Source organism: Danio aesculapii, chromosome 3, assembly GCF_903798145.1.
Source record: "Danio aesculapii chromosome 3, fDanAes4.1, whole genome shotgun sequence".
In the NCBI taxonomy this organism is placed as follows: Eukaryota; Metazoa; Chordata; class Actinopteri; order Cypriniformes; family Danionidae; genus Danio; species Danio aesculapii.
Window position 1 is genome coordinate 35487006 of NC_079437.1, and position 22348 is coordinate 35509353.

General features: G+C 35.1%; 1 protein-coding gene across 2 annotated transcripts; it reads left to right on the forward strand.

Annotated features, from left to right (window-relative positions):
- Nucleotides 1-79: 79 nt before the first annotated feature.
- Nucleotides 80-21987, forward strand: wipi1 (WD repeat domain, phosphoinositide interacting 1). Of its 2 annotated transcripts, none has more exons than XM_056453869.1 (13): nt 80-454; nt 4115-4197; nt 7202-7371; nt 9404-9500; nt 9595-9692; nt 9828-9920; nt 11567-11637; nt 11791-11898; nt 14417-14581; nt 14668-14775; nt 16044-16174; nt 16252-16352; nt 21387-21987. In XM_056453869.1, exons 1-13 carry the CDS (start codon nt 375-377, stop codon nt 21435-21437), a joined length of 1356 nt encoding a protein of 451 aa, XP_056309844.1. In that variant the 5' UTR covers nt 80-374; the 3' UTR covers nt 21438-21987. The 2 variants fall into 2 exon arrangements, with proteins under 2 accessions (XP_056309844.1, XP_056309845.1); XM_056453870.1 differs by having other exon boundaries at nt 7205-7371.
- The last annotated feature ends 361 nt before the right edge of the window (nt 21988-22348 follow it).

Here is a 22348-nt window from a genome sequence, read left to right on the forward strand (position 1 = left end):
CTTCCCTCCAATCAGCGTCTTGTATGCTTTCCTCGACCAATCAGCGCTCAGCCGGACGACAACACGGCGCATATTCTGCAACCACTAGTATGTGTTGTTGACGTGACGCAACAACTATCAGCTGGTTTTGTTTTGCTTCATTCTCTCTGCTTCGCCTGAAGTCGTAAATGTACACTAAACTGGCGATTTAATTCATTAACGCGAGGCTGAACGGTAGTTGAAGAGTTCGGGTGTCTTTTGTCTTCCACTTAATTCGGACCGTCCAGTTTTTCTCCAGTAGGTCTCCGCTTCGCCACTATCTTTCCAAGAGGTCCAACCGATCCCAGGCCTCCGATCCAGGGCGGAGGGAGGGAAGGAGGTCGTTGGGAATCGGGATGGAGACCGGGGAGGGAGCCGACGGTCCTGGCGGGCCGGGGCCGGGGCTGTGCTGCGCCTCCTTCAACCAGGACTCCACGTAAGCGCTGCTGCACATCTGCAGATCAGTCTTGCATCATCTGCCGAATCGGATATTTCTAAGATGCTATTAACCGCGATTTACCTTACAAGAGGGAATGTCACCTCTGCTTAAAGGATTGCCTGCTGCTTGCTGTCTGTTTTGATTATTATATATCCATAAAAAGCAAGTAATAACGTTGTTATGACGGTGGAACAGGACCGGTGTTGTTTCAGCACTGTTTTATTAATAGCTGTACGTTGTGTTTATAGTCAGTAGTACTTTTAACAAGGATTCTGTGCTGCTCATAAAGTCTTCAATTCAATTCATCCTTCCAGAATTTAAGGCCTTTAAATGTGTTTAATTCGAGTAAACGTAAATTCATGAAGGCGTTATGCCCTACATAAATGTTTTGTAATGGAATTCTGTATGTTTTTAGTTTGGTTGTTTAACGCAAATGTCCTTAAATTGATTTTATTTGGAATTAAGTTGATTTATATTGAGCCCACTGACAGATATCTGTCCATGTTGTAATCCAAAATCTCATTAGCTTCATAAAATCTATAAAAGCCATCTTCAAATGGAACTAAACAAACAAACAAAAAATACTTATCATCATATAAATATTTTGTATATAAAAGAAACCTAAATGGAGACCCTAGATTTTTCATTTCCCTCACAAATAGAACTGAATTTGCATTATTGTATGATCCTATTGATTCGTCCAGAGTCCTGACAAGCTGACCCCACTTGTGTCCTCTCTTCTGGCTGATAAACACTGGTTTCTTGTCTTAAAAAGTCAAGCACAGCAAATCATATATGCAGAACACGATTTAGAGTCAGGTTATTTGATAATTGGCTCTTCTGAGATTGAAGCTGGGCCAGAACATCTCAGTTTGAGAAACATCTGAATCTAGTTGTTTTAGGTATTGTTGATTTGTCTGTCAGGTATTGTGTACAGCTGTAATTGCCAACACATGTCAGTCGCGGTAAACACTAGGTTTTATTTAGGCATTTTAGCAATGTGGTCGGTGAGACATACTTATGCTCTCCAATAAAAGTAGGAATTAGCCATGCTAATGCTAAGCACAGGATCTGACACAAACAGCTTCGTCTGGAGTAATGGTGGGGCCTGCAAACCAGATGTGGGCATTTTTTCTACTCAAAAATAAGACCTGGTACATCCAACAAATCTAGATCCAGCTTTGTTAAGAACAATACAGCTTGGCTTGCCTCTTAAAAAGATAGTTCAGACAAATACTCAAATTGTAAATTCACTGTTCGTTTACACACCTTCAGGCGATCCAAGATGTGAGTGATTTTTGTCTTCAGTAAAACAAGATTTTTAGCTGAAATTCTGGTCCGTGGTGGTCATAAAATGGCTTTTAACGATACACTGAGGTGTTGTGAAGTAAAATCATTAGTCTGGAGCATCAGGCACGTAGCCATTGTCTTGCATTTTATGAATCACCAAGGGCCACAATTTCAGCTGAAAATCATCTTTAATGTTCTCATGAAGATAAAAAAACATATTGGATAGAATGAGTAAATTAGCAGCAAATAAACGTTTATTGCTGATCATTATTAAAAATTATTATTTTATTTAGAAATAATTATTATTATTAATATTATTTCTATCACTTTTTTGGAAAAAATGAAAATGTCCACATTATTTACTCATCCTCAGATGGATTAAAACATTTAGGAATTTATTTATTCTGTTAAACTCTAAAGAAGATATTCTGGAAATGCTGACACCTGTAACTATTGACATACAAGGAATGAAAAACAAATAGAATCAGAATCAGAATCAGAAAGAGCTTTATTGCCAGGTATGTTCACACATACTGGGAATTTGTTTTCGTGACAGAGCTTCTACAGTGCAACAGGATTACAGAGACAGGGCAAAAAACAGATAATAAATATATTTTTAAAAAAAATAGAAGTAGTGAGTGCAAATATACAGATTGACAAGTGTATGTACATGTTTATTACTATATACAACGTTATATGTGCAGCTGTTATGTGCAAATTGGCATGTAAAGTGTGTTGTTAAATAAGTGTATATGTGTATAAAAGTGTATAGCAAGTAGTGATGTTGGTTTCGCAATTATTATCATCAAGTGTTCATGAGATGGATTGCCTGAGGGAAGAAACTGTTTCTGTGTCGGGCTGTTCTGGTGCGCAGTGCTCTGTAGCGTCGACCAGAAGGTAAAAGTTCAAAGAGGCAGTGTGCTGGGTGTGAGGGGTCCAGAGTGATTTTGGCAGCCCTTCTGCTCGCTCTGGACTATGGAAGTCAAATGGACTATGGAAGTGAAATACTATGGAAGTCAGTGGCTACAGGTTTCCAACGTTCCTCGTAATCTCAGTATAACTGCTACAGTATACCGTATAACTAATATAAACCTCAATGTTGTAAATAAGCAATATTACACACGTAGCAGTGCGATATGGCTCTATATCGGCACTGGTGGGAGGTGCGGTCTCATGCCTTAGTGTCCCACCAGTGATGATATACAGTCAAATCATACTGCTATGAGTGTGATATTGCGCTTATACAACAGTTCGACGGCATAATCGTGTATAGAAAAAAGAAACTCAAACACAAGAGTCTAAAAGCCCTTTTATATGAGGAACTATTTTCTTCCGCCATTCATTCACATCTGCAGCTGACGTCAGAACAGCAGAAACTGTTACTACTTTACCAACGTCACTTTAAAGCTAATATTTAAATGATTCTCTAGCGTAATGTCTAAAGTGATCACAATACAGGTGATTTTGCTCGCATTTTAAGATTATAAGGCTGAACGGCATGAAATGCCATCAGTCTAAAGACATTTCCCAGTATTTCTCTGTTGCAATTGGGAGATCACGATAATTAACCCCCCAAAAAGCTAAAGCAGTGCAATCAATACCAGATTACAGTTATGTTTGCGATAAGGAAAAACGCTAAACACATGCGGACATTTCTTATTTTTTTCTGTTTACTTAACTAGTCTGCAGTAATGAAAACAGGAGACTCGTTAAAAACAGACAGATGGCCAACCAAAAAGTAACTCAGGGTTATACAAAGAGTGGCCAACACAAAATACATACATTCCTGATATGCGAGTCCCATCTCACACTCAACACACTACAATTACTATGGGATAAATACAGCACTACAACATACAAGAGAGAGAATTCAACTTAGAGTGTCACTCACCAGTTTAAAAATGGTTTGATCAGCTGTTGTTAAAAACAATGAGTTTTATCCTCCAAGGGCTTATTATGCGGTCTCTGTCGCCATCTTGTGAAAGGACACCATCAACCATCTTTGCTCTGCTCAATGTCAGGCTGATGGAGATTTATATAAATATTTAAAATAGGCACTATCCTTATAAATAAACTGCATAGTTGCAATCTAAACAGCTACATTCCTGCCTGAAAAGCCTCAAAGGTACATTATGTTGTCCAACAGCAGCAATATTTGTCAAACTGTGGTGAGTTTATTGATCTGCTGTCACTCTTTGTAGGTGGAGTAATAAACAAGAGTGAAGAGGCTGTACGAGTTCTGATATTGCAGTATATCGCACAGCTATCAGCCAATCAGATTCGAGAACCAGACAGAACTGTTGTATAAAGTGAAATAATGATACATAATGATAGTTGATACATCAGGAGATTGTGTTGTTTCTACAGGTCTTTGGCTGTGGGCACCAAAACTGGATACAGGCTTTTCTCTGTGACCTCGGTGGACAAACTGGACTGCATTCATGAGAGCGGTGAGACATCTTGCCATTCTTTGTAAATGTAATCTAAAACAGAAGCTTGGTTGTCTGCCAACCTATCATGCAATAGGAGGAAATATCATGCACCCTGTAATGTGGACATCATCATAGGGTGTAGCCACTTTCTATTCTAATGGGTTACTTCACCAAAAAAAAATTGCCATGTCATTTTCTTTTTATTTTGTTGAGAACTTTTATTATACTGTCTCTCAGAACAAGTTATGTGACTTGTGGTTGTGCTGTCAGGATCTGTGCTAATCTTACCCTAGAGTACAGTTCAAAATAGCCCACTGATTCACTTTACATGTTGGCTTTTGACCCTGCGGCTGAGGTTGTTTCTGTAGTCTGCTACAAATGTATACAAAACAGAAATTACACTCGGAAAATCAATGTGTCAGTAATGTAATTTGACATAAAAATGAACTTGAATATGTAAATTTTTTATATTTTATTTAAGCTTTTTTTTCTTTTTTAAATACAAAAACTACAAAGACAATAAAAAAAACTACAATTTATTTTAAAAAATCATTAATAATTGAAAACAAGGGTAAAAACACAGCAAGCCCAGCGATAAAATAAAATTAAATCAATTAAAGTAGGTAGTGCTGTCGCCTTACAGCAAAAAGGTCGCTGGTTCGAGCCCCGGCTGGGTCAGTTGGCATTTCTGTGTTTCCATGTTCTCCCCGTATTTGCATGGGTTTCCTCCGGGTGCTCCGGTTTCCCCCACAGTCCAAAGACATGCGGTACAGGTGAGTTGGGTAAGCTAAAAAAATGTCCATAGTGTATGTGTGTGAATGAGTGTATGAGTGTTTCCCAGTGATGGGTTGCAGCTGGAAGGGCATCCGCTGCAATAAACATGTGCTGGATAAATTGGCGGTTCATTCCGCTGTGGCGACCCCAGATTAATAAAGGGACTGAGCCGAAAAGAAAATGAATGAATGAATTAATTAATTAATGAATGAATGAATTAAAGTGAATAAATTACAAACAAATGGGGGTATTTACCAATTAAAGCTATCATAATTGAGATTTTGGTTTCAAGGAGCGTATTCTCTTGTGCTGAATGACTTTGATACAATTCACCCATCCACTTTTTGAAACATGGAGGGTCAGAAGTTTTCCAGTTGAAAAGCATCCCTTTTTTCGCAAGACTGAGACCCATCAAAACGGAAGTTGCTGGTACTATGGAAAAGTGTCTAATGTTTCATAATATCCAAGAATTGCAATCTATTCTAGTGGCTTTACCTCATTTTGAAAAAACTTTGAGAAGAAATCAAAAACTATCAGTCACACTTTGTTTTGATGGTCCGTTTGTTGAATTTAAGTTACATTGCATCTACATGCCACCAATTTTCATTAGATTATAAGTAGACTGTTAGGTTGGGGTTAGGGTTAGTGTAAGTTGACATGTACTTGCAAAGTGTCTTATAGTCAGTTAAATGTCTGTTGAAGGAGCAGTATCAACAGATATTAAGCAGACAGTCTACTCAAATGGACCATCAAAATACAGTGTAACCAAAATATATTTCCAGAAATGAAAGAGTTTAGGACAAAAACAAAACATGTGGGATAAAGAACCCTCTTCTATTTTACATCTGTCACAGATAGGGGAAATAGAATTACATATTTTACTTAGTTTAGTTTTTGAATAATACGTCCAATGAATTATTTTAAATAAAAAAAATTAAAATATTAAATTAATAAATACATTTGAATATTAAGTATTTTTTCTAATGTGTAGCAAAACATTCATGCCATTCTTATTCAAACATCAAAAGGTGGATTTAGTTTTTTTATCAAGCTCCTAAAATAATTTAAACTCATCATCAAGAACCTCTAGATGTTGGATAATTAAAACCTGGTAAAACCAGCAGGTGAAATATAACAATGCACATGTCTACAGTTTTGATACAGCAAAACAACATTATTTTACTGCATTATGCCACTGTCTTCACAATATAATGTCATGAAATTATTATTTTTTTTATTTTTATCTATTTTAGCTAAGCTGACCCAGGACACATGATATCTCCCCACCATAAGATTCAGCATCATTCATGCCATTTAGGGCCTTGGATCTTTTATCCATGGACACTGATTATCATTACACTCAAAAAATTGTTAGATTAATTGAGTTTTTTTTTTTTGGACAACTCAATTGTTTTATGTTTAGTCCACTTAAATTTGCAAAAAACAATTAACTTAATCAATTTGTGTTGGGACAACATGAAGGAATTGTGTGAAACCCAGCATTTTTACAGTACACACTCAAAAAATTACTTTTGCTGTTTGTTCGACCAACTTATTCAAAATGAGCTGAAACAACACAATTCTTGAGTATTTTTTTGGGGGGAGGCAATTTAATTGTTTTACGTTAAATCCACTTATAATTGTAAAAACTAAAATGTTAACTTAATTCCTTCATGTTGTCTCAACAAAAATAGATTGTGTGGAACCCAGCACTTTTTACAGTGTCACACAATTTTAGTAAAAGGCAAAAACCGGGAGAGTTTATATATTTAGATGGATATTTGATTGAAAATCTGTTGTGTACATTTGATAGACTGTACACTTGTGGTGGTTCTAATGTTAACGGTATTGTTCACCCCTAGTTCATCTAACACTAAATGAGAACTGTTCTTCATATAAATGTATCATATCTATTCAAACTAAACTGCTTAGTTCTTATGAAAACTTTTTATAGCAACTTTATTTCTTTTCGGGGATCGTCTAAGAAATAAATCCATTAAGTTTCATTAAACATGGTAACGTCTTTGAAAACAGAAAGGGCTTTGAGGATTACCCAAATTCTCATGGGTTTGGAGTTGATGAAAATAATGACACTTGAGTTTAAATCTTAAATCTGAACAACGATTCAGCTCAATAATGGCAGAAAGTTACTTTTGGTTGTTATCACAAAGTGCTTGTGCCTATGTTTGTACGTGGTCTGTTTAGCTTATATGGCGACTAATGTGTTGTTTTCTCCGCTCGCCTTCAGCAGAAACTCCAGAAGTGTACATCGTGGAAAGGCTTTTCTCCAGCAGCCTGGTTGTGGTGGTGAGTCAGTCCATGCCACGTCGCATGAACGTCTACCACTTCAAAAAGGGCACCGAGATCTGCAACTACAGCTACTCGAACAACATTCTTGCAGTGCGTCTCAACAGACAGGTAAACAACACAGCTGCGCCACTGCAAACCTGCCAATTATCACTTATTAAGCTCTCGGTGAAGATGAACGCTTGGTTCGGCAGGCAGAAAAGCATTTGGATTCGTAGTAATTTATGCGTCAGAGAATGAGTGGAGAACTACAAATATCTGGGTACCATCATTGACTGTGCTTTAAACTTTTAAAGGCAAATTGTGAGGCTTTGTGCAAAGAGCATCAGTGCTTTTATCTCTCAGAAAACATATTTAAATTGGCCCCAACAGTCTTTCTCTTTTTTTTATTGTGCCTTTTTTTTGTTATGGAATTTTTATTCTTGCAATTAGCATTTTACATTTTACAACAACCCACACACCAAATACAATCCTATCCAACACTGACAAAACAACCCCCAAATAAAACAATCAAAATCTAAAAAAGGAACAAATAATAACAAACATATATTCACACACATACAGTTCAAGTCAGAATTATTAGCCCCCCTTTGATTTGTTTTTTCTTTTTTAAATATTTCCCAAATGATGTTTAACAGATCAAGTAAATTTTCACAGTATGTCTGATAATAGTTTTTCTTCTAGAGAAAGTCTTATTTGTTTTATTTCGGCTAGAATAAAAGCAGTTTTCAATTTTTTAAACACCATTTTAAGACAAAATTATTAGCCCCTTTAAGCTATTTTTTTTCAGTAGTCTACAGAACAAACCATCGTTATACAATAACTTGTCTAATTACCCTAACCTGCCTAGTTAACCTAATTAACCTAGTTAAGCCTTTAAATGTCACTTTAAGCTGTATAGAAGTGTCTTGAAAAATATCTAGTCCAATATTATTTACTGTCATCATGGTAAAGATAAAATAAATCTGTTATTAGAGCTGAGTTATTAAAACTATTATGTTTAGAAATGTGTTGAGAAAATCAGCTCTCTGTTAAACAGAAATTGGGGAAAAATAAACAGGGGGGCTAATAATTCTGACTTCAACTGTATACCTTCACTCAATCCACATCTAAGGTTTTTAAATCACTAAATAATGCAATAAATTGTTTAGATTTTTCAAAAAACTGTACTTCCCTACCACTGATATTGTATTTAATTTAGTTTTAAAAAAGACCAAACCTTTTAGCCATAATGAAATAGAGTGGGGTGGTGGGGAGGTCCAAGGCAATTGTATTCTGTGCCTTGCGAGAAGAGATGCAAAAGCCACAATGTGAGCCTGTCTCCAGCTTAAAGGCTGATACTGAGAGGGAACACCAAAGATTGCGATTAAAGGGCAAGCAGCTAACTTGACCCCCAGAATATCAGAAACTATTTTATAGAAAGTGGAACTCACAATAGTTTTGCCACTTTGGACAAAATACGAACATATGACTCAGGTTACTTGGTGAAAGTTTACATTTATCACACATATCTGAAACATTGGGATATAATTGAAAAAAAGTTTGGCCTTTGAGAGATGATCTCTGTCAATCGTTTTAAATTGTGTAAAGCTAAGTCTAGAGCACAAGGGGAGGTAGGTACATTGTCTAATTATTGTGCTTTTATAGAGTCTATCTTATCCTTTGCTCTGGTGGCATGGTTCGGAAGTCTGACCCTTAGAGACAGGAATAGACTGAGTCAGATTATTAGGTGGTCTAGCAGGATGGTTGTGGAATCACAGCTGAGTATTGAATCCCTGTATAGTAGACAGCTTTTAAGGATTGCCCAGATCATCACCCTCACTGTCTTTCTGAGGAGTTTAACCTTCTTCCTTCAGATGCTTTTAGCAGGACAAAATGTTGCAGAATTAGCTTTATTCCATCAATTGTCTCTCTTAATCAACTGTAATTAGGATTAATTAGGATATTAGGATTCATAAAGTATTAGATTACTTTTTAACCTGATGAGATTTCTGTGGGAACCTGTGTGTCTGTGATGATGTGATTTGATTGTTGTAATTGTTTTCATCAAATGTCAACCTCTGCTACAATAACAACTCTACTTATGTGTACTAATAAAGTCAACTGAACTGAACAATTGTTTTTGCATGCATTTTCGCAACAGAGACTGGTTGTCTGTCTGGAGGAATCCATCTATATCCACAATATAAAGGACATGAAACTCCTGAAGACCCTTCTCAACACACCATCCAACCCATCAGGTTAAAAACAATGAATTAGAATTAAAAATACCCACTCCAAATCTAAATATAAATCTGTTTACTGTGTTGACGCATGAACCATGTGCCTCTGTAGGTCTCTGTGCTCTCTCCATCAACCATTCCAACTCTTTCCTGGCATATCCAGGCAGCGACACCATCGGAGAAATTATTGTCTATGATGCCAACAATCTGGTAAAAAAATACAGGCCAACGAACAGTTTAGCTGCTCATTTTTGCAGTCCCTTTGGTTGAAAAAGCTGCTATACATGAGAGAAATGTCCTGATGTGACATATAAATATGTGTGTGTGCGCGTTTTGTCTGTTTAGAGCACTGTGACTATGATTCCAGCTCATGACAGTCCACTGGCTGCCATCACCTTCAGCGCCTCTGGCACCAAACTGGCCAGTGCTTCTGAAAGGGTAAAGAGCCACTGTTTATACAGAAACAGCCTTGCGAATTGAACAAATCTGCTCTAGAACATATCTGGGTCATGTTTTACTCTTAGACTTTTTGTTTTAAGTTATTCTAAGGCTTTATCAGAGATTTACAGATCCTCAGTTGGCTCTATTTTCTCTGTGGAAAACCACTGATCTAGAATGTAATTAAGATCAGCAACATACAATGTATAGACATATAACAGGACTTGTGACAAGAATGCTGAATCATGAAATAAAATGAAGAGATATTCGAATGTTCTGCAAATAGGCTTGTATTCATTAGGATTTTTAAAGTGATATATATATATATATATATATATATATATATATATATATATATATATATATATATATATATTTTTTTTTTTTTTTTTTTAGTTCAGTTTTGGTGTGAAAAGCGACTCAGATGTGTTTTGGTGATACTGACATATTTATACCCAGGTCCAGACAGAATCTGCTGACATTTTTGCTATTTCTGTGCAGAACTTAGCTAAAATTTGCGGATTTATGCGGAATGATTTTGGGAGTATCATAACTAGAAACTTAGTTTCTGAAATGAAAAATAATACTTTTTTAACTCCAAAGTTTAAGTTTACAATGCAAATCCAGTTAGATCCATTTATTTGGTAAGCTAAGCAAGTTTCTTAAATAATATATCTACTAAAAGACAGAAAATATTACTTCACAAACTGTATTGTAAATAAATTAGAACAACATCATCATATTAGTCAATATTATTACTGAAAATAATAAAAAAACTGAATAAATATAAATTTACGCACAATTACACAAGTAAATAAATACTCAATGGGCTAAATATTTGTGGATTTCTGCGCACACAGATTCCGTGTGGGCCTAGTTATACCCTATACCAGGGGTGCTCAACCCTGTTCCTGGAGATCTACCTTTCTGCAGAGTTTAGCTCCAACAGTTATCAAACTTAACTAAACCAACTAAATAGGATCTGAAGGAGCACTTGGTAGTTAAAGACAGGTGTGTTTGATCAAGGTTGCTGGTGAGCTCTGCAGGAAGGTAGATCTCCAGGAACAGGGTTGAGCACCTCTGCCCTATACAGTTGAAGTCAGAAGTATTTCCCAAATGATGTTTAACAGAGCAAGAAAATCTTCCAGTATGTCTGATAATATTTTTTTCTTCTGGAGAAAGTCTTATTTGTTTTATTTCGGCTAGAATAAAAGCAGTTTTTAATTTTTTAAACACCATTTTAAGGTCAAAATTATTAGCCCTTTAAGCACATTTTTTTGACTGTCTACAGAACAAACCATCGTTATACAATAACTTGTCTAATTATCCTAACCTGCCTAGTTAACCTAATTAACCTAGTTAAGCCTTTAAATGTCACTTTAAGCTGTATAGAAGTGTCTTGAAAAACATCTAGTAAAATATTATTTACTGTCATCATGGTAAAGATAAAATAAATCAGTTATTAGAGATGAGTTATTAAAACTATTATGTTCAGAAATGTGTTGAAAAAATCTGCTCTCCTCTAAACAGAAATTGGGGGAAAAAATAAACAAGGGGGGCTGGAGGCTAATAATTCTGACTTCAACTGTATATAAACATTGGTGCACCTTTTTGAGCATCTGCCATCTTCTTTTCTGCTATCTCAGGGCACAGTGATTCGAGTCTTCTCCATCCCAGAGGGACTGCGCCTGTTTGAGTTCAGAAGAGGGATGAAAAGGTAAAATGAGGATAATGTAAAGCACATAAAATACAGTAAAGACACTTCGATCATATGCAAGAGATGCATCTGCATAAAAATGTTGTATATATGTGTGTGTGTTAGTATTTTTTGTGTTCGCTGTTGACCTTTTGTGTCTCTGTGTCACTAAAGGTATGTCAACATCAGCTCCCTTTCCTTCAGCCCGGATGCTCAGTTCCTGTGTGCCTCAAGCAATACAGAGACGGTGCACATTTTCAAGCTTGAACAACACAGCCCAAGGTAATGAAGATGCTTTTTTGCAGCCAGTGCAGTTCGGGGTTCATTTAAAGTGCTCCTATTGTGCCTTTTCAGATACTGTAATTCAGTGTAGCTGTTTCAACATGCATCGTTTCAAAGATTAAAATGCACTAGAAAGAGTTCTAGTCTCCCAAAAGAAAGAAATTATTCTGACCTGACCAAAAAACAAAAGAGTTGTCAGTAATTTCACTAATTCCAGAAGATGCTGTTATTTTTTTGTGATGCAAAAGAAAAAGACTTTGCATAAACCTTCAATGAATGAGGATCTGGCTGGCATTGATATGGTAAAATTGACTGTTTGTCTCACCATGTTTACAAGTGCTGAGGAAACACCAGGAGCTGAAATTCAGATGGGATAATGGTTTCTGGCACACACAATAGATGGGACAAAAGATAAAGAAGACCCAGGGATTAGATAGAAAGACCTAATTCTTGAAATAAACAGTTTAGAAACTGTGAGAAGGGCAGCACGGTGGCCCAGTGGTTAGCACTGTCGCCTCACATCAAGAAGGTCACTGGTTCAAGTCCTGGCTGGGCCAGTTGGCATTTCTGTGTGCAGTTTGTATCTTTTCCATGTGTTTGCGTGGGTTTCCTCTGGGTGCTCCGGTTTCCCCCACAGTCCAAAGACATGAGCTATAGGTGAATTGAATGAGTTGTGAATGAATGTATGTGAATGTGAGAGTGTGTGTGGGTGTTTACTAGTTCTAGGTTGTGGCTTTAAGGGGATTCACTGTGTAAAACATATGCTGGAATAGTTGGCGGTTCATTCCGCTGTGGTGACCTCTGATAAATAAGGGACTAAGCAAAAGGAAAATGAATGAATGAAACTGTGAGAAAAGAGCTGACACTCAAGCTGTGCAGTAATGCCACCGTCTTCACAATGTAATGTCGTGAAATAAAACTTTTAGTCAAAAAAATGTAAGTGGAATTTGACCTTCGATCTGTGCAAACCTGCTGTAGGAAACCTCTAAAATAATATTTATGTGTCACCCTGTGAGTATGTAAGATCCTCAATTTTTGTGATTTCAGCTTCAAATCTAATACATAAAGTTGAAGGCAAAATTAGCTGTGTCCCATTTCAGAGGCTGCATCCTCCGAAGGATGCGTTTGAAGGGTGCTGCGTTCGTCTCATTTCAAAAAAGTTGAGGCTCCTTCAAATACAGCCTCTAAATGCGTCTTTCAGTTCCCAGGTAATGAAGGACACAACCGGTGGATCCTTTGCGACCTCGAATATCCCAAGATTCATTGAGCGCAGTGATGACAGTTTTAAATGTATTCATTAGGTTTTATTTTACTTGGATATCTAAACACATGTTGAAAAACAAAAAGATTATGACATATATGAATCAAAAGTAATAAAGTTCCAGTTTTTGTAAACCCTGTTTTGCCTTCAGATCGCTTAAAATAAGTTTTAAATTCACTATAAGTTATTACAAATTGTATTACTGCTTATTAACAGCAGCTGTTACTGTTGATAGATGACAAGATCAGTACTCTGTGGGCTAGATCGTCTCATTTCAACACACTTGGTTCAGCCTGTATGGACTTTGAAGGACTCCCCTTACAAATTTACATCCTTTGGAGGATGCAGCTTCTGAAATGTGAAATTCAAGTGAAATTTGTATTATTTGTGTTATTATAATTTGTATTATTATAAGTGATGTTTAATGGTACAAGGACTTTTTTTACAGTATTTCCTATAGTTTATGAGTTTTAGTTTGGCGGGAATAAAAGCAGTTTTAAATTTTTAAGGTCAACATTATTAGCTCCATTAAGAAATTATAAAAACATTTTAATCAGCGACAGAATAACCCACTGTTGTCCAATAACTTGAAAAAAAAGAAAAAAGTTGTCCAATTACTAAAATAGCTACATGTAAAATCAGGCCTGAGGTATTTATTAATGATTTTATCGTTTTCTTTTGACTTTATAAGAGTTGTAATTTATTGAACCATACTTGAAACACTCAAACCATAGGATAGTATTAAGATTTGGCTCAAGAGAGTAAAAGATTTAATAACACAGCAGTTTTATAACAAGACATCTATGGATAACAAAGAAACATTCAACTATTTACTGCTTTTTATATGATCGCAATACTGATTGTATTCATTTTTGTCATGTGTGACAGTAAAAAATGCAATGTCACGTCACAAAAAACAATTCTCTCATCCTTTACTCACCCTCAAATGGTTCCAAATCTGTTGAACACAAAAGAAGATATTTTAAGAATGTTAGAAACCTGCAGCCATTGACATTCATAATGGGGAAAAAATACAATGAAAGTCAATGGCTGCCGGTTTACGACATTCTAGAGATTCTAAAATATCAAAATATGAAGAAAGAAGCTGGTTTGGAAGCAAGTGGAGCTTGAGAAACGATTTTTGAGTGAACTATCCCTTTAATAGGAGCACGTTTATAGACAACTGGATAAATAAATCCAGATTTCTACTTCCAAATCTGTACATTGTGTGTGTTTGTGTTCCTCTGTGTCTGGCAGTGGGGAGGAGGAAGCTCCCTCTTGGTCCGCATATGTAGGTAAGATGTTCACCGCCGCCAGCAGCTACCTCCCCGCACAGGTGTCAGGCATGATGAGTCAAGACCGAGCCTTCGCTACCGTCCGTCTCCAGATGGCCGGTCAGAGAAATGTCTGCGCCCTGGCAACGTGAGTCCTGCAGTCTTTACACAGCGGTCTAAAATAATTACTGTGACAAAAAAACTCATTCAAGGGTTTGACTTTTGACCAACCAGAATCCAGAAGCTTCCACGTTTACTTGTGGCCTCCTCTGATGGGCAGCTATTCATTTATAACATTGATCCGCAAGATGGGGGTGAGTGCATGATGGTGCAGAAGCACAGGTAAGTCTTCACTCTTTTTATAAACAAATTGATTGATATGATCAACTGTTCACAATTAAACACAGCAAATTGAAATCTGTTTGGTTCACTAATATTTTCAATGACTTTTTATACATCATGATCAGTGTTGTAGTCCTTGCTATACGCATGTATACTCAGTATACTTCCTTTTTTCCACGAGCTGTTTGGGTATACACTTCTGAGGATCAATAATTGCATATACCCTCTATATACTCACTTATTCTTCTGATTAAACTTCCCTAGTTTTAGTGTATTATTTTAAATTCTTACTTAAAAATGTATATGTGTGTAAATGTACATACATTTTTCTTTGTTTACCTCCTGATCCACCCTAAAATGAAAGTCCTAAAATCGCCACTGTAAAACAGTAATTTACATTTGTCTTAATCGTGTCTACACGACACTATATATAACACTAAAAACGATGAGGCAAAGACTACTCATAAATCTCATAACAATAAGCGATTTAAAAGGGTAACTACTAGTATAAAATAGCGACAACAGAAGACAGACTCCTAATAGTTTGGTTTAAAACAAGCATGCGCGAATGTGACAATCAAAAATAATGGCTAATTGATGTTTAAAGGAACCTATTAAATGTAAAGTAATAAGCCAGTAAAGAAAGTAAGTTAAAAAGCTGTCTGCAGCTAAGTTTCTCACCCTGCTCTGCTGTGATCTTGAACAGCTTTTCTTCAGTCTTTACAACAAAGGATTTTATAGAGATTTTCATTCAGGTGTAGGTCAGGACTCTGGCCATTTCATTTTTTTTAGCGTTTTCAGCTTCAAGGAACTGCTTTATCTGTTTAGCTGTGTGACGGAGCTCATTGCCAATCCTAAACTTAAACATTATTCATATGCTAAATAAAATGCTAGTCCAGCTGGTGGCTAACAGCGGGAATAACAGTGTTGCCTTGGTTACTGCAGTAAACAAAGTAGCGTGATGTCAAATCTAGCAGGATTTTTTAATCAATAAACTACACAGCATCCTAATATTCACAGATTAAATTCAGGCAAACTTTAGCATACAACAACACATTGTATAATCAATGATGATACAAAATGTAATACCTTGTAACAGTATTTAATAATTTTAATACTTTTAAGGGTCTTAAATTTCTCTAAATTGATTTATTAACTTTTATAAATACTTTATAAAACCCACAGACACACTGTAAAGTCTCTTTTTTTGGAGAATAAACAATACTATTAATCTACTTAAACATAATTACTTCACCTTTATCCCCCAGGTTGTTTGGATCAGATAAAGAGTGGGAAGAGACTAGTCAATCTGACATGACAGAGGCTCCACAAGCGTGTCAGTCCTATGCTGCGACTGTGGCTATTCCCACATCTGGACCGGTCACAGCCACTCTCACAGGTGCCACGACACACTCAAACACACACACACTCACATCCAGAATCATACTCAGCATCGCTCATCTGTGCTCCTCTCAGGTTACTCGGAGGACGGCGGAGCTAAGAAGGGCGAGGTGATTCCTGAACACGAGTTTGCAGCAGGGCCCGTTTGCCTGGACGACGAGACCGAATTTCCTCCCGTGAGCATTCGCTAACCTCCCCAAATCCAAGCGTCGCTGTTGCATCCCAGTGATTGTCCCAGGGGTTGTCTTGTCCCTCTGTCCACAAGCACTCAAACTAAGTGTGATTTAGTTTTTTTAACCGAACCTACACCAGCCTGTTTGGGTCTGACGGTAGAGATCATTCAGAATAGTGCTTTTTTTTCACCTGGACCAAATGTTGCTGTTGGATCAGCACAATTTAAATGACAAATATCACTCCTTTGGTATATGAAGCCATTTAGTATATATTTCAGTGGTATTATTCTGTATTTAGACTGAAATAATGCTACAATAATGTATTTAAAATTATATCAAATTAAAAAAGCTGTTAAGTTTAAGGTGAATACAGGCAAAATGAGACACTTAAGCTTAATCAATAGAAATATTACACAGTTAGAGACAATTACAAATGTTTGGGGTCATTAAGTCCAAATGCATTAAATAATAGTAATAATAATGATAATAATTATAAAATTCTAATAATAATTATATATATATATATATATATATATATATATATATATATATATATATATATATATATATGATAATTAAGTGATAATAAAATAATTATTAAATGTATATGTGCTGTCAAATGATTAATTGCAGGCAAAATAAAAGTTATTTTTTTTACAAAATATACTTGTGCGTACGGTATATATGACTATAAGCATAGCCATATTGTATAAAATGCTTGTTTATATTCGTATAGAAAAAAATTTATATAATACAAATGATATATAAATATAAATATACATGTAAATGTTTCTTTTGTATACTTTTCGTATTTTATGTCCTCTAAGTTTGTGTATTTATAAATGTATACATTATTAGGCTAAATTGTTCGAAGTGTATGTGTGTGAATGAGAGTGTATGGGTGTTTCCCAGTGATGGGTTGCAGCTGGAAAGGCATCTGCTGCATAAAACATATGCTGGATATGTAGTGACTTCTGATTAATAAAGGGACTAAGCCGAAAAGAAAATGAATGAATATATATATATATATATATATATATATATATATATATATATATATATATATATATATATATATATATATATATATATATATATAGCACACACATGTATATTATGTAACTACAATCTTTTATCATGGATGCGATTAATCATTTGACTGACATATAGATATATATATATATATATATATATATGTATGGCAAATAATTTGAATTTCACTTGAAGGCTTATAATTTTGTCTTCCACTATATATATATATATATATATATATATATATATATATATATATATATATATATATATATATATATATATAAACATATATACATATACATATATACATAAACATGTGCAATCAAACACAAAATATGTATGTGTATATATATGGCAAATAATTTGAATTTTACTTGAAGGCTAGTAATTTTATATATATATAAATATACATAAACACGTGCAATCAAACACAAAACTATAAATCATAAATCGTTGAAAAATATATCCAAAAATATATATGATATATGATAGAATATATCAAATATTAATATAAATTAATATCAATATTCAATATATTTTTTTAAATGTATCGAATAGCCATTTTGTAGAAAAATAGCAAGTAGGCACCTGTCAAAAACATTTGCAGTAACAAACCATCTGAAAGTGTTTCACTTCATCTGTATCCATCTTAGGTGTGTTGAAATACATTTCAAACTGTAGCTATTGCTGTTTTAGGCTAATAATATTTCTGATCTTGTATACATGGACACGAGCACAAGACATGCTGACTGATTTGTTTGTTTGTGCACAGACAGGACAAAGATGAGAAAGCATTGCAGTCATTCGTCACTTTCATTCTGTTGGCTGTTTTGATCAGTTTCATTCATCATCATTGCTACATGAAACGTCGATGTGACTATGAAGCTCTTTTTCTAGTGCAGTCTCAAAGGCCTGATGTCAAATGCATTTCGTCTATGCACACACACAGTTTAAAGACACTACACCTTATACAGTCCAAAAGATCTCAAGAACGCGCAGTGCTCTCTTTACTCCAGATGGTGGCACACTTGTTGTCCAGCAGGCCTTGTTATTACCACTAATACTTCCTGGTGTGTTTTGATATAGCTAAAACGATAGAGTTTGGGATAGATTAACTCAACCCAAAACACACATTTGCTGTTCATTTACTCACCCTCAGGCTATCCCAGATGACTACAGATGTAGAGGATTAAAGATTTTTGAAGCTCAACTCTTGTGTTTCATAAAATGCCAATGGGTGCTGTCACTCTGAGTCAAAAAAGCATATACAGGCAACACAAAATGAATCCCTAATTATCTAGTGATGTATCATGAAGCAAAGCAATTGGTCGGTTTAGGAAAAGGAAACTTTTTAAAAAAATATTATTACCTTTAATATTCAAGACATTGATGTTTGTGCAGTAGCAGAACTGAATTGATGTTATTGTGCCCACTTATTCTCACTCGTTTTCCTAGACATTTTTTCGTTTTTTCTTTAGGTTTTTGTTAAAGGGTTTAAGCTATGAGCCAAACCAACCAACTATGAGGAGAATCACAATATTAAACCATTACATTTAAAGTGGAAATCAGACAAAATCATAAATGTGCAAGGCTTTGTAGAGTTAAAGACAAAATAAGTCCTCCTGTAAGATTGTCATTGTTTTTTTTAAAATATATTTTCCAAAGGCTGATTAATGGAGCACATGAACACATTTCTAATCATAATTGTTTGAATAAATCATTTTAATAACTCATTTTTTTTGTTTTTGTTATTATAACAGTTTACTAGTTATTTTACAAGATGCTAGAATTTATTTTAAATATAATTTAAAAAGTTTATTAAGTTTACTAGGCAGGTTAAATTATGTAGGCAAGTCATTGGACAACAGTGATTTTATATATATATATATATATATATATATATATATATATATATATATATATATATATATATATATATATATATATATATATATATATATATATGTAAACATACATACATATCTATATCTATATATACGTATGTATGTATGTATGTATGTATGTATGTTAAGAGGGCTAATAATATTTACCCTAAAATCTATTTTGTATTTAAGCATTAACAGCTTTTATTCCAGCCAAATTAACAAAAAAAAACAAGACATTCTTCAGAACAAAAATATATAGTAGGAAAAAAAATCCTTGCTCTGTTAAAATGTTACTTATTTGAAAATAAATAGAAATTTCACAGGAGGACTTTAAACAGAAAAAGAACTACAATCCCATGAAACATTTTGAATGATGCAATCAAATAAAAACGTATTTTTTTCAGCTTAATGATGATGTATTTATAAACAATATTTGAAACAATATTTTTCCTAATGAAATGTGTGTTTATTCACAAATTCTGAGAGTCCAGTGAAATCTACTTTGCTCACTGTGACTCTCTGATTGGCGGATTGTTCTGTCAATTTTTAGAAAAAGGGTACAAAAATCGGTCACTGGGGCGATACCTTTCAAAAAGGTTCATTTTTGTTTCTAACAGGTCCTTAAAGGTATATATTAATACATAAAAGTACAAATGTGTACCTTAAAAGTGCAAAAGTGTACCCTAAAGGTACTAATGTCCACCTGTTCAGTACAAAAATGTACCTTTTGAAAAGGTACCACCTCAGTGACAGATTCTGTACATTTATTTATGAGATCCAGCATCTTGGGTAGTTTAAACCGTCATTTAAACAGTTGTCTTTATGACGTTTTAGAAATAAGCAATTGGTTTTGCTTTTTTACTTGTATATAATACTTGTTTTTAGTACATCATCGCATAAACGTATCTTTAGAGTGATGGCACACGTCGTCTTAATTAAAGAGCACCTATGATTAAAATCAACTTTTGTAAGCTGTTTGGACAGAACTGTGTGTATGTATAGTGTGTCCACAGTCATGTTGGGGTGATATAAACACAACAATGCTCTTTTTTTTACATTTCATGACATTAAAATAGGATCTAAATCCCAGTGATTGTGAGGCCCACCGCAATGCGACGAAGCCAGGAGTGCAGTTGTCCCCGCCCACCAAATTGTTTGACAGGCACCATGTTTTTATAATAACATGCACACACATCTCCATGCAACATTTGTTTTTTGCAAATAAACTGGGATTAAAATATTTGTTACAACTCTTTGAGATGTTTATAAGTTTAAAACGTTTTTAAAACAGAGCATGTTTATAAAAAAGACAGTAAAATCGATATCTAATTCTTAACGGCTATAATCACTGGCCGCATGATCAGTAAACGCACGTGCGTATACTGCTAACAGCATTTGTGTAAGGCATTTCAGAAAGGCTTGAATTATCTCCACCACAAATATATCAAATAAACTTACTTGGTATTTTTGACTAATGAGCTGTACTTCAGCTTCATCTGAGCCTGTCTCTGTCACTGACTGCTGTTTATCTGACGTAACGCATCAGAAGCAGACACACACGTGGGAACGATGGGCAGGGAGAAGCAGCTCATTTAGATTTAAAGCCCCAGGCTACAAAAACACCTACAATATATTCAGACACCAAAATGGGCAGATTCTGGAGGCAATAATAAATAATCTGATGGGTATTTTGAGCTGAAACTTTACAGACACATTATGGAGACACAAAAGACTTCTCTTAAACTTAAAAAAAAGGGGGTAAAATAGGTGTCCTTTAAACAAACATTGATAAATTCAGCTAAATATGTCATGAGGGTGAGGAAATGAACATTAAATGATCAATTCTGTGTGATTTATCCCTGTAGTGGAGCTCAGGTCTCCAACATAGGAAGGATTTGATGATGTCTAAGATATCAGTTTGAACTAACATACTCGGATGCCATTGCTATTGCTTTTATATACTTTCCAAGTGTCACTGTAGTGTATTAAAACATGTCCTAGTGGCCAGCTGATAGAGTTCGGACATGTTCTCAGCTAGATCCTGTGGAGATCTGTATCTGTCTATAACACACCCATGGCTGAGGGAACAATAAAGCTGTGTTCTGGTTTCCGGTAGATAAATTGGTGCCGTGACGGATCTGGCCGAGGCAAAGGGCGACGACCGTGAGAGGGTAGAGAACAGGCGGAGACCGCAAGCGTCACAGGAGGATCCTCAGTGCATGAGCAAGGACAAAACAAACAAACAAAACTTCAGGGTGCTAAATTATTAACGGAACGGTTGAAATGCAAATCTCCTAATATGAGTTGATCAGGGGTGTTGGGTCGTTGTTACTCAATCCCCTGAAAGGGTGTGTTATAAATGAGGTGCATGACTGAACGTTTAACCACATATTGTTCCAGTTACGTAACACATTGTATTAATTCAGTCGTAATACTGTAGCATTTTATCCTTTTAATTTATAACACCATCATACGGAATCATACGAGAAGAGGAATTACTTTTTTATATATGTGTTTTGCTGTATTGATACTTAATATGTTTACATGTTACCATCCTGAATACTAATACAACGGGATGTTTTGTATGTACGTGCCTATGATATTACTTGTAAGAGTGCAAAGTATTTTGCTGGATTGCTCAAGACCAAAAGATTAAAAAGAAGAGAGAGAGAAATGGATATGTAGGAAATATATTAGGAATGAAATTATGCAAAGCACTTCCTGTCTCCTGTGGTCTTTTCTGATGCAGATTATTTGTTCTAAAAGGGGAAAAACAGACACTTGCGCTAATTCTTTTAGCAATTAAATTAAATTTGATGAATTCAATTCATTATAATGTCAATTTCTGTTTTGTTGGAATATTAAATCAATTTTATCTGTGTTCAATAAAAAAGGTCAGGAGAGAGTTTCCTTCAATGGAAAAAATCATAACAATTTATTGGATCCAAATGAATAATTGGATTCACAGAATTCTGTCATCCTCAATGCAATGCAAGAGTTACATTCAGGAGGTGTGCAACAACTTTCATTTCCTGACTTCAACTTATATAGGCAGCTGATATTAACAGGTGGAGTTTA